The sequence below is a fragment of the Scylla paramamosain genome, chromosome 18 (assembly GCF_035594125.1).
Source record: "Scylla paramamosain isolate STU-SP2022 chromosome 18, ASM3559412v1, whole genome shotgun sequence".
Taxonomy (NCBI): Eukaryota; Metazoa; Arthropoda; class Malacostraca; order Decapoda; family Portunidae; genus Scylla; species Scylla paramamosain.
Window position 1 is genome coordinate 12,972,150 of NC_087168.1, and position 13,167 is coordinate 12,985,316.

General features: G+C 35.6%; 1 protein-coding gene across 1 annotated transcript in view; it reads left to right on the top strand.

Moving 5' to 3' along the window:
* The window catches only part of LOC135109126 (basement membrane-specific heparan sulfate proteoglycan core protein-like), a 359,280-nt gene that overhangs the window by 150,002 nt on the left and 196,111 nt on the right, over positions 1-13,167 (top strand). The window contains 6 exon segments of the mRNA XM_064020215.1: positions 2,316-2,423; positions 2,683-2,787; positions 4,278-4,388; positions 7,552-7,671; positions 9,043-9,189; positions 10,793-10,933. Of these exon segments, the coding sequence (XP_063876285.1) occupies positions 2,316-2,423; positions 2,683-2,787; positions 4,278-4,388; positions 7,552-7,671; positions 9,043-9,189; positions 10,793-10,933 (732 nt within the window).

A 13,167-nucleotide genomic window follows, 5' to 3' on the forward strand; every position in this document is an offset into this window, starting at 1 on the left:
CACACACACACACACACACACACACACACACAGGCTACATGCATACACATTTTGGTGCCAACTCCAAAATTCCCACAAACATGAGAATTTACTGTATTATTTCATGAGTAGTTCATGTGAGCCCTGACAATTGTTGATCTTTTCTTTAATTTTTCAACACTGAAAAGAATATATGATAACTGGAAATAATGTAGGAAATATATCCTGTACCAGACTGATGTGTTCCTCAAAGGGAAGTAGTTGAGACAAGGCATTTACATACAGACATTCATGTTTGCAAACATTCCTTCCCACATCAGCCTCTTGGCCTGTATGGGAGAGAAGAATGCTCCTCAATGAATAACACTGTGTAAGGAGCAGTTGTGTAGCATACCTGATCATCTCTGCATCAGGTTCTGACAGCAGAGCAGGTTTACTCCTGGCACATCATGGTAGACTTCCCGACACCTGACTTGATCCTGTGATTGGAGGTAATATGGGAAAATGATCATGTCGAGAAATGTTTGTTGGCAAGGTGGATCAGTTTGAGGCTTGGCAGCAGTTGTGCTTCATTACTTGAGAAAAATCCACTGTGTGGTACAGATTGTAGTCAGTAGCTAATCTTCCCCTATATAGAGCTGTTCTGCAATACAGACTGGGTCTTGGTTACGGTAGCGGAATGCAAGTCTTATACATACAGATGTTTGTTCTGAGTTGCCTGCCATATGGAAAATTTACTTATCTAGTTCTCTGCAACCATTTTTGGCACTGTGACTTTGTTTACCTGTTAGCCATTCAGGTCCACACATACTGTATGCAATCTGATGTGTGTGGGCTTATCATGCAAAAGAGGGTTTAGTCATGGCCTACACATACTGTAGGCAATCTGGTGTGTGTGGGCTCATCATGCAAGAGATGGGTTAGTTATGGCCCACACATGCTATAGGCAGTCTGGTGTGTGTGGGCTCATCATGCAAGAGATGGGTTAGTTATGGCCCACACATGCTATAGGCAGTCTGGTGTGTGTGGGGTCATCATGCAAGAGATGGGTTAGTTATGTCCCACACATGCTATAGGCAGTCTGGTGTGTGTGGGCTCATCATGCAAGAGATGGGTTAGTTATGTCCCACACATGCTATAGGCAGTCTGGTGTGTGTGGGCTCATCATGCAAGAGATGGGTTAGTTATGTCCCACACATGCTATAGGCAGTCTGGTGTGTGTGGGCTCATCATGCAAGAGATGGGTTAGTTATCGCCCACACATGCTATAGGCAATCTGGTGTGTGTGGGCTCATTATGCAAGAGGGGCTGAGTCATCCTTGCATGAGGAAAGGGAGCTCTCATTGGGTGTGGAGCAGTTATGGTCAGTGTCTGCTTTGTCAGTTGTTCTGTTGGTTGGGAAGGAAACAAACAGTAAAAGTATTTGGCACCAATAGCTAAGCTGAGAAAATGGCTGGTGAAATTATAGTGATGGTTGACACTACATGTGTAGGCTAGGTGTATATTGCCAAGTCCATAGAGGCAACATTATGTGTCAGGCTATACATAAGAGCTACTTTTTGTTAAATCCTTATTCTAATTTTATTATTATTATTATTTTTTTTTTTTTTTCCATTGTCTTAACAAGCTATGTGTTTTATTCCATGAATGAATTTTTGTGATTTATGTAGCATTATTATGTAGTATTATTATTCTATCTTCCAAAATTTTATTATCTTTTAGATCAACTTTCCATTGCACTATTTTCTTCATGTTTTCACAAGTTGTGTGTGTATATATATATATATATATATATATATATATATATATATATATATATATATATATATATATATATATATATATATATATATATATATATATTTCTTTCAATTTTTTTTTTCTGTTGCAGTGTCATAATTGTGACAAATTTAGTTAGCATTATGAATGTCAGTATTAATTATTTATTGTTAGATTTCAATTTTCTTGCCATATTGAATGTCTTTAGTTATTCCTTGATTTCTTAGAGGAAATGGCTCAAGGGAGGATCACAGCAGCCTGTTTTTTTTTTCTTTTTTTTCTAACTTTATGGGTTTATATAATATTTTGGTGTAACATGTTTTCCTGCTTTCAGTCTTTTCTTGCTCTTATACTTGTGTTTTTTCCTTCTCTGTGGTATCTCTCCCTTTCCTCTGTTCCCTGTCTTTTTTTTCCCTGTTATATTTCCTCCTTTATTTTTTTCTGATCCCTCTAACTACCATTTCCTTTTCTCTTTACTTCTCTTCCATGATAATTACACTGGCAGTTGTTAAAAAAAGAAAAAAGAAAAATAATGCCCTTTGATGCCTTTGTCCCAGCTTGCCGCCCTGATCAATTCCGCTGTGATGACGGCAAGTGCCTTGAACAATGGCAGAAATGCAACACCATCAGTGAATGTAGCCAAGGAGAGGATGAGCGAAGCTGTCGTAAGTGTATTCCCCTTTTGTAGTTGATTTTTGTCAGATCCTGGGGTCATAGTGAAATTGGGAGGATGGGAGGACAGAGTATCAGAATGAAATGCACAAAAGAATAAAGGAAAGTAAGAGAGTGAAAGAAATAGTGTGCAATAATGAAGTGCACCGGCATCTTCAAGTGACAAGGATCGGAATAGGGTTTATTTTGTAGCTTTGTAAGTATGTCAGTCTATCAGGAGCCATCTAGCAAACCTCAGTATACACAAAACAGGTCCTCCACTTTTCAACTGCAAGAGTGGCCAACAGATTGATCAGCAGTATCGGTGCAATGGTCAAGTCGAGTGCCCCTTCGATCAGTCGGATGAAGAAGGATGCCGTGAGTCATCAGTCAGACTTTCAAAATTGCTGTTGCTGGTGGTTTTGTGGGATGTGATCATATGCTACTTGGTGTACCCAATCATGATTACCCAACTCCTGGATGCCTTGAAGTTGAGGTATCTCAGGAGATTCAAAATATTTCTGTTCTTGTTATTGTTGTACCTTGGCTGCTTCATTTTTGTTCTCTTTTACTGTCATGCTTCTGTGATTCCATGTGGATCATGAAGATACATAGCAAGGTTCATAGTACCAATTAAATCTTGGGTGAAGTTAATATAACAGAACCTTGTTCAAGAGCGCTGATGTGGCTAATGGACTAATGATATGACTGACAAACACTAAAACTGGATGATTATACAAGATCAATAAATTGATGTTTCAGCTCATTACTTACATATACCACATTGACAGTTGTAAGCATAAATAATGATTATAACAGTACATTTATATATCTTTTTTTCGGCACTGAATGTAATGACATGAAAAGTACAGTATAAAAGCTTTCCGTATCATAGTTGTCATGCCAGGCAGTGTTCCCATCACCCCCATTGCAGACACAGGTACATATTGCATACTTCACATCACTCTTCAGGTGCCTTACTTTATTCTCAGCACTCACTGAACAACCAAACTAGCCAATTCATAACATCTGTATCACTTATGTTAGCTCTTTCTGTCTCCTGACCTCAAATTTTTGTGGTAATGAGATAAAATCAGGAGATAAACCAACACCAATTAATGCAGAATGGTTAAGAAGCAATGCATTTATATGAAAATGATCAAGTAAAGAAAAAAAACTGACTTTATGAAGATTTATCAGAAAAAAGAAACTATAAGAACTACTGTAGTCTGGTTTGCTGGCATGTTTTTAGGCAAAGCCTTTTTAGTTCCTAAGCTACACATTTTCTGTGAGCAATCCAATTTCCATTATTTTGCTGTAAGGAATTTTATGCAACATTGCTGTGTGTGGGTAATTAGTATATGTGGTAGGTGATTGTTGTAGAAATATTATCATTATTATTATTATTATTTTATTATTATTATTATTATTATTATTATTATTATTATTATTATTATTATTGTTGTTGTTGTTGGTGCTGTTGTTTGCTATTGCTGTTGTTGTTACTGTGACTGTTACTGTTATTATTGTTGTGCATATTGTTTTTTTTGGTAGAGCATTTGTGATTCTTTTTTTTTTTTTTTTTTATCAGCTGGAAATATGAAAGTAGGGTATGTATCTCATTTATATAGAACCAAGATTGAAAGTAAAAGGTAATGAAAATTAGGATGTGCACTGTTACTGATCCTAATTTTCTTACTGACTAGAATTGCAATATATTCTCAAGTTGTCATAAGCTTTTTAGACAGAAATACACAATTTATTATAACATTATGCACTTCCCCTTCTTTGCGTAAATTACCACATAAAAGAGATACATTAAGACAGAAATACACAGTTTATCATAACATTATGTGCTTCCCTTTCAGCATGCAGGCCTGAGGATCACCTGTGTGAGAGGGATGGCACATGCATTGCTGGCTCAAAGGTGTGTGATGGCCGCCCAGACTGCAGTGACGCCTCAGACGAGCTCAACTGTCGTAAGTTTTATTGTGTGTGTTGTCACATGCTTCTCTCTCTCTCTCTCTCTCTCTCTCTCTCTCTCTCTCTCTCTCTCTCTCTCTCTCTCTCTCTCTCTCTCTCTCTCTCTCTCTCTCTCTCTCTCTCTCTCTCTCTCTCTCTCTCTCTAGTATTTCTTTATTCTTATACAACTCATTACTGTATAGTCTTCTTGCCTTTTCCCACACTCATCTGAAATAGTCTCCTATGTAGCTTCATCTGAGTAGCTTCCAGTCTTCTCAGTCTTGTATAATATTTTTTCACTTCAAAGAACTAAAAAAAGTATTTGTAATATACAGAAAACATGCATGGGTGTACCTGTTATATATATGTAGTGTGCACACAATTGAATTCAACGTAGTAATTGATAATGGTTTGTATTGCCTTTTGTAGTATGGTAATTCCTTGCTGTAGTCATTTAATATGCTCATAGTAGTTTAGGGCAGTATGCTTATTCCTTCACATATGTTGTATCCTTAGAGGTTAGAGAAAACTAACTAATGCTGCTATACATATCAAATAAAAATAAATACATAACTTTTTTTTACACACACTAAGCATACAATATGTGCATCAAATATTAGAACATTTTAGCATATCAGCAAAGTGTTTCCATAAATTTTCTATGGGTGTTCTCCCAGCCAATGAAGGTCCTAAAAGCTCTTAAGAACCTAGTGTGAAGCATGCATCAAAAGTTTTGATTTAGCCAGTGAATTACAGTGCTATCACTCATAAGCAAATCTCTGACACCTATGCTACATGCCACAGGCCAACCAGACAACCTTTCATATGATACCAATTTCATGTTAGAGTTCCAACATCCAAAATTTTCTCCTATTCTTAACTTCATGTGAGAAGTGTAGGAGCTAGCACAGATTCATGCACCAGGCACCACTAGTTGACAGTGAGTAAATACAGTGGAACCTCAGTTCTTGAACTTAATTCACTCTTGAATGCCGTTCAAAATCTGAAATGTTAAAAAACTGAAACTAATTTTCCCATAGGAATCAATGTAAAATGGATTAATCCATTCCCAGACACCTGTCCACCCTGTGTTAACTTCTTATAACATGCTCCCACTGCCAAGATGGATGCTTCACAACAGCTCTAGCTAAGATGTTATTTATCTAGAAAGGATGTATTGAATGAATAAACTTAGTGACACAGAACTCATGTGAAGATAATGTTTAGACCATGCAGGTATTCTCTTTGTCACCGATCTAATGAGGGAAGCTTTACAGAGTGACACAGAAAGGAGCAACCCACTTACCACCAAAATAAAGGTGATCATAACACTTAGACATCTTGTTGCTGGAAAAATCTACTAGGAAAATGCAGTTGTACAGTAATGATGGCATTGGGGGTCATTGAGAGAGTCACCTTCAAGATTACTTCTGAGTGCCAAAAACTATTTGTTGATGTCGAGGTTCTTCAATGGGATCACATTTACCTTATTTCAAAGATTGAATTATTGTCTTACACTCTGTGTCTTTCCTCTAGATATATAAAAATGAAGGAGATATTTATAGAAACTATAGATTAGTAATAAACTGCAGCTTTTGCTCTATATTTTAATATCTGAAATCAAATAACTTTGTTCAAGAACCGAATTATGGTAGAGCAACCAAAGCAATTACGAGTTCAAAATTTTGTTCAAAAAACAATTTGTTCAAAAGGGGAGGTGTTTGGTAACCGAACTTTCACTGTACTACTATTGACTAACTGCTCACTGATATAAGATGACTGTCTTCTACAGGTTGCAGATATAAAAACAAATATTTTAAATTATTAAAGACATGTGAAAAGCATTAAGTATTGGAAATACATCAACAATCACAATAAACATATTTGGTATGTACCAATATAACATATATTTTCATAACTTAATTTCTGCATATCTATATAGCAAGCTGATGTCCCTCAGGAAAGGTGTTGATTCTTGCATCAATGTTTGAAAAAAAATATAGAAAGGGATTACCAGTCCTCTCACTCCACCATTTTTAATTACTTTATTATATTTATGTGCAGGGAAGACAGTGACAGTTTTCTAATTTGTAATTAAGCACATCCAGTGCTTAATTACAAATTAAAATATTTATGTGCAGGGAAGACAGTGACAGTATTCTAATTTGTAATTAAGCACATCCAGTGATTGTAGATTGTTAATAAACAATTAAATTCAAAACTTCAACTAGTGTCTAATACAAACACAAAGCAAGTTGTGGCCATATGTTATGAACTCTGTAAAAAAGATGGAAGAAGTAACTTCTCAATAGCATCACTGAAGAATAAGAAAAGAAAACTAAATAGAATGTCAGAAAGGCAAATTTCTTGATTAGAGATCTCTTGCATGCTTAGAAAAATAGTATACGATGCTCTGCAAAACCGAAAAGTTGTAGTTATTTTGCAATAATGAAGTGCATTTAGGCTTCTGTCAAGTCTGGTGGCTTTGTAGCTTGTATGTATAGTAGAACATCATGTAATAAACAGCTGCTCTGTGTTGTTTGCAGCACTTAGGAACAAGGAAGGTTTTCCCACAAGGTTAACACTTCAATCTAGTGTGGAAGTATTAAAAACGAGTTTTATTGGAGTGTTCCTTATGTTTAATTGTTGTTCTACCATATATAAATATATATATATATATATATATATATATATATATATATATATATATATATATATATATATATATATATATATATATATATATATATATATATATATATATATATATATATATATATATATATATATATAGGCAATTATATGTATACTAATCAAAAGTAGGAAGCATTTTATGTAGTGCTTCACTTTGTTTCTTGCAAATCCATAACAAAGATTTTGAGGATGACTGTCTTCACATAGGGGTTATGGAAGTGTATGGTATTGCATGATTTGCAGGAAAAGAATGTGGTAAATGCTAGAAAACTGAACATTAATAGATGCCTGTTTCTAGTAACTTTTAATGTAGATTATGTAATGTAAAAAAGGAAATTGGTGCAGTGAAGTGTACCATTCCATTTACTATTTTAGTATGTAACTAACATTCTCTCTCTCTCTCTCTCTCTCTCTCTCTCTCTCTCTCTCTCTCTCTCTCTCTCTCTCTCTCTCTCTCTCTCTCTCTGCCTTGCTCCACAATACCAGCACTTTGTGGCAGGGATGAATGGCAGTGTTTAGATGGCCAGTGCATCCATCGAAGCTATCATTGTGATGGTCGACAGGACTGCTTAGACAATTCTGATGAGAGTGTTGATTGCACACCACGTAAGACACTTCTAATTGATTAATAATTTGCCCATTATCTATATCTTAGTGATTATATTTATTGTGTTGTTTTGTATTTTAAAACACTGGAGCATTAGGTGAATCTCTGTCCTAGGCCATATTAGTGAAAGTCAGCTGGAATATAATTTTGCAACAGAAAAAAAGTCATAAAATAGTAGTAGTGTTCCTTTTTGCAGACTCAATTTTCACTGTTGTGCATATCATATGTCACCCATATTATCCCTCTCCATTTTTCTTCCATCACATGCTGAAATTGCCTAAAGAAAAGAACAGAAGATACTTTACCCTTAATTAAGTTATGCTTCCTGGAATAATTCACTTGCTCTGTGAAAATTTCATTATATTCTGTTTTTTCTTTCTTTTTGGAAGACTAAATGTGCGCACACACACACACACACACACACACACACACACACACACACACACACACACACACACACACACACACACACACACACGTGTGTGTGTGTGTGTGTGTGTGTGTGTATGTGTGTGTGTGTTTGTGTGTGTGCGCATGTAACAACAGATAAGCTTTTGTACTTACATAATTGACTGTTAACAAAACAAATGTATCGTCAGGTAGTAGAGTGAAGTAACTAGAGGTGGTGGATGGCATATGGCATAACTGTAAACCAAACTGACACATTAAATTGGCTTAGAAAGCAAATTTGGAGAGATGAAAAATAGTCTGCTTAAATCTCATGATGGCTTGTAAAAAAAAGGCATGATCATTTTAGAAAGCAAGACAATTGACATTACCAACATAGAATGCTGTTGTTGGGGACATTTTTGTTTTATTTGAAAGTCAAACATAATTTCTTTATTAAAAGGTAAGTGCTTATATTAATTTCCAGTATTCAGATTACTGTGTGTGTGTGTGTGTGTGTGTGTATGTGTGTGTGTGTGTGTGTATGTATGTTTCTATTGTTTTTGTGTGTGTCATTCACCTACAGTCATCTCTTGGTCACCTAGCAGCAGTGTGTGTGTGTGTGTGTGTGTGTGTGTGTGTGTGCGCGCACGTGCGTGCACATGCTTACACTCCATTGATTGTCTAAAATCAAGTCCTCAGTTTAAAGTTTTGCTTGTGATATTTCCATTGTCAGTAAGATAGTAATGTCCATAGTTTTCTCAGCACAGTATTTTCTATGGAAGTGTCTCTTTCCTCTTTCAATGAGGTGATATTGGAAGTAGCAAATAAAAATAGTTCTTGTAACACAAAAAGTCTTATTGCTTATGCTACAAGTACAAACTGAGGGCTTGTTTCCAATATTAACTTTTATTATGTGCCTTTTATGTATCAGTGTGTGTGTGTGTGTGATGCTTAGCCTTTTTGTGGGGTTGTCCTGCCAGCTGTCCGTCCACCATCCACACCGAGACCAGAATTGTGCAACAGTGATCAGTTTGAGTGTCGGAATGGCCAGTGCATCGCACGTGCATACAAGTGTGATGGGATCCCAGATTGCTCAGATGGATCAGATGAAGAGGAGCGAGTGTGTAGTATGTATCCACATCTTTCTTCTCTTGCCTTTTGTCCTTTGCATTGTGTTTTGTCATGTTACAGTGGATAATTAAGGATGTACTTTTGTTGTTTATTTATTTATTTATTTTTTTCCCTCAATAGTTTAGATCCATTATATTTTTTTATTTTCTACTTAAATTAACTAATGGTAAATTGCCTTTTTTTTTTATTTATTTATTTTATTTTTTTTACAGGATACCATGTTGATTATGTGCTGAATGTAGTTCTCTGTAACTGGCTTTTTTTTTATTTATTAATTAATTAATTTTTTTATTGCCTGCATGGTGATGTGTTGTTGAACATCTGAGTTCCCCAAAGCATGTCTTATTTCCTCCCCCACAATCTCTCCATGAGGTTGTGACTAAGTTTGTATTTCTAGAGTATTATGTGTTTGGAGCAAGTGGCAAGAGTAGAGTTGGAGTACCAGTACATAGTAGTTTGTTCCAGCATGCTTTTATGCTTTGGTAAGATTTGTTAGTACTGCAGTGACTGGGAGGCATGCCCTTGCTGCCCTCCATTATATTGACAGTACAGTAGTTATTTACATGTTTTTGTTTGTCCTGTTTTCCATCATTACCATCACCCTTTCTTCCCACTGTCAGTCCACTATCTCTTTAAATATATTCCCATTATACAACTATACATGTTTGTGTTGAAGAATGCAGTGCGCATAAAATTTTTGTCCGTTATTCAGGAAAGTTCCAGTAGTTTCTGAAAGTTTGAGAAAAACCAAGAAGAGCCCTCCATCTAAACTTCAACATAAAGAATATTCAAAAGTACTTATAATTATTTTCTGTCAGTTTTCATAGAAAAAAAGCATCAGTATGCTTGTGATTTTTATGAGACTGTTTTCCTCACAGGCCTGTAAGTGAAATGTATTAAGCACCAAACAGTTAAATATCCATAACTAAAATGACTTTTCATTTTTTGTAATCTTTTTCTTTTTAAGTTTAATTCCAGCAGATATCTGGATGTCACTTATAGGGAAGTTACACAAATCATTCATCACTGTGTCACTTTACTTTTTGTTGCTTTTGCTCAGAGGCAGAATGATGAATATTAGCTTCACTTGAGTCGGAATGATGAATATTAGCTTCACTTGAGGCAGAATGATGAATATTAGCTTCACTTGAGGCAGAATGATGAATATTAGCTTCACTTGAGGCAGAATGATGAATATTAGCTTCACTTGCCCCAACATTATATGTAATAACTGTAATTGAGATGCAAAAAATTAGAGTTAGTTCTATATAACCTTAAAGAAAATGTATTAATATGAAATTTTTCATTCAGTGTATGTAATTCCATACATCAAGACTTTGATTTTAATGTGTCATCACAGCACATGAATGTATCTTCCTCTTTCTGTATTTTCAGTTTTTCTTATGTTGATGTTCTTGCTTATTTCAGTGGGGTGTTTTTATACCATTGCTTTTCTTTGAAGCCAATATTATGCTTGCATATTTTTTTTCCCCCTTTTTTGAGCACCATGTGTTGCCTCCCTTCCTCTGCTTCTTCACTCCTCAATTATTTCTTGCTCCTGTTTCTGCCTCCTGTTTATAAGCCATTCACCCCTGACAGCCCCTGGCCAGTGTCCAGACAGCAACCAGTTCGCATGCACTTCTGGGGAATGTGTTGGTTTGGACAAAAGGTGTGATGGAAACTTAGATTGCATTGACAGATCTGATGAGCTTGGATGTCCCCCCATCCCAGGCATCTCAGGTTAGCGGTGACTCAATTTGTTGATTTGCTAACCTCCCCCACAACCTCCCCCCAAACCCCCCACCCATCTCTCTCTCTCTCTCTCTCTCTCTCTCTCTCTCTCTCTCTCTCTCTCTCTCTCTCTCTCTCTCTCTCTCTCTCTCTCTCTCTCTCTCTCTCTCTCTCTCTCTCTCTCTCTCTCTCTCTCTCTCTCTTCATTTCATTTATGTCATCCTCCTAACTACTGTTACTGTCTCCATTCTTACCTACATTCCCCTTGTACAGTACCTCCCCTCACCCTGCCTCATCCTTACTAAGTAATGCGGAGTTGATCAAATTGCATTAACCCTCCTAACCTGCATCAGACACTGACATTTTAAAATACTAACTACAGTGATGGAGCACATCAATTATAGGTTATCTAAAGCTCTTATTGAGTGTGTAGCTTTACCAAATGCTGATTTACAGTGATAGGACACTTACAATAAAGCCTTTCCTAAATTTATTGTAAGGGTAAGCAGGAAGAGTTGAGTGGCAGAATGTAACAAGATGGTATCTGCTGCATTGCCCTCTGCCTGCCACCTGCACCTGGTATGTGGTATGAGCTGGGAGTTTTATTCTCCCTTGGCAACAGGTGTGGCAGCTAAATGCTAGTTTATCCTACCAAGTGCACAGACATTCCAAAAGGTTTAAAGCTTTCATTGCTCCTTCCATCCATAAACTGATATCACTAACAAAATAAAACTCATGTTGCAGAATATATATATATATATATATATATATATATATATATATATATATATATATATATATATATATATATATATATATATATATATATATATATATATATATATATAGGCTATCCCAGGAGGAAAATCATATATTTTTAGAAATGAAAGGCAAAGTCATTCTAAGTCAGAAATATTCTATGGTCAAATGTTTTTAAGGCCAATGCTTGGAAGTTACGGGACATTTGTATATGAATGCACATCAGTGGCAAGTGACTGCACACACACCATCCTGCAACATCCAGCTGATTGCTGTTGCCATATGTCATTTGTTATATTTTAAATATTTGCTACAGTGATGCACTGTGTTCTTGAATTCAGTTACATCTTTATTTATGAAAATCTTGATGTTTAATCAAGTAACACTATGATGCCAATGCCCATCATTGCTGCCCTCTCCTCCCCACCTTCCACTCATCATTTCTTAGCACATTCACATTAAAATGTTCTGTAACTTTTAAACTGTGGCATTAAAACCACTTGACCAGGGAATATTTCCAACTTGAATGACTTGATCTTTCGTATAGGAGAATATGTGACTTTCCTTGTGGGGCAACCTGCATATATATATATATATATATATATATATATATATATATATATATATATATATATATATATATATATATATATATATATATATATTTTTTTTTTTATTTTTTTTTTTTTTTAACTATCATTCATGTAATGACATTAAGCCATGTTACCCTGATTTACAATAATTCATTTTTAATCATGATGACCATCTCTTGTCAGAATCCAAATTACTTTCTTCATTACCAAGCAAATGGTTAAAAGTAAACACTTATAAAGTTTAAACTATCTATGCAAATATTACAATCCTATTTAGTGGCATAGTGTACATGCATACATTCCTAAATCACTACCACACACTCACACATTACCCATGACAAATATAGAAAGCTGGAGAAGACACAAAGAAAAAAAACCTGGAGAAATGTAAATATAGAGACAAGACTATACAAGTGTAGACCAGACCCTGTATGATTACAAGATGGGGACTGAGATTAATTATCAGCAAAGTTGCAGAGGAAAAGGACCTGGGAGTGATGTTTTCAGACAAGAGTTTACCAGAGAAACATGTAAATTAAATAACCAGGACAACTTGCAAGCTTTGCAAGAATGTATCATTTACTTATTTGGATAAAAAGATGAGGAGACTAACAGTTACAGTGATATGTCCTAGACTTGAATATGCAGTGGTATTATGCTCACCTCATGAGAAAATGTGTGAGGAAATTAGAAAGAATACAGGGAGCAGCAACCCAATTAATATCTAACTTAAGAGATCTATCTTATGAATAGAAATTTTCTAGGCTGAAGCTCCTACCATTAGAAATGAGAAGGGAGAGAAAAGGCTTAATTGTAGTGTTCAGAGTGATGAAGGGAAGTGGTCTATGCAAAGAGTATTCATGACTGAAAGAAAATCTGGATACTAGTAAA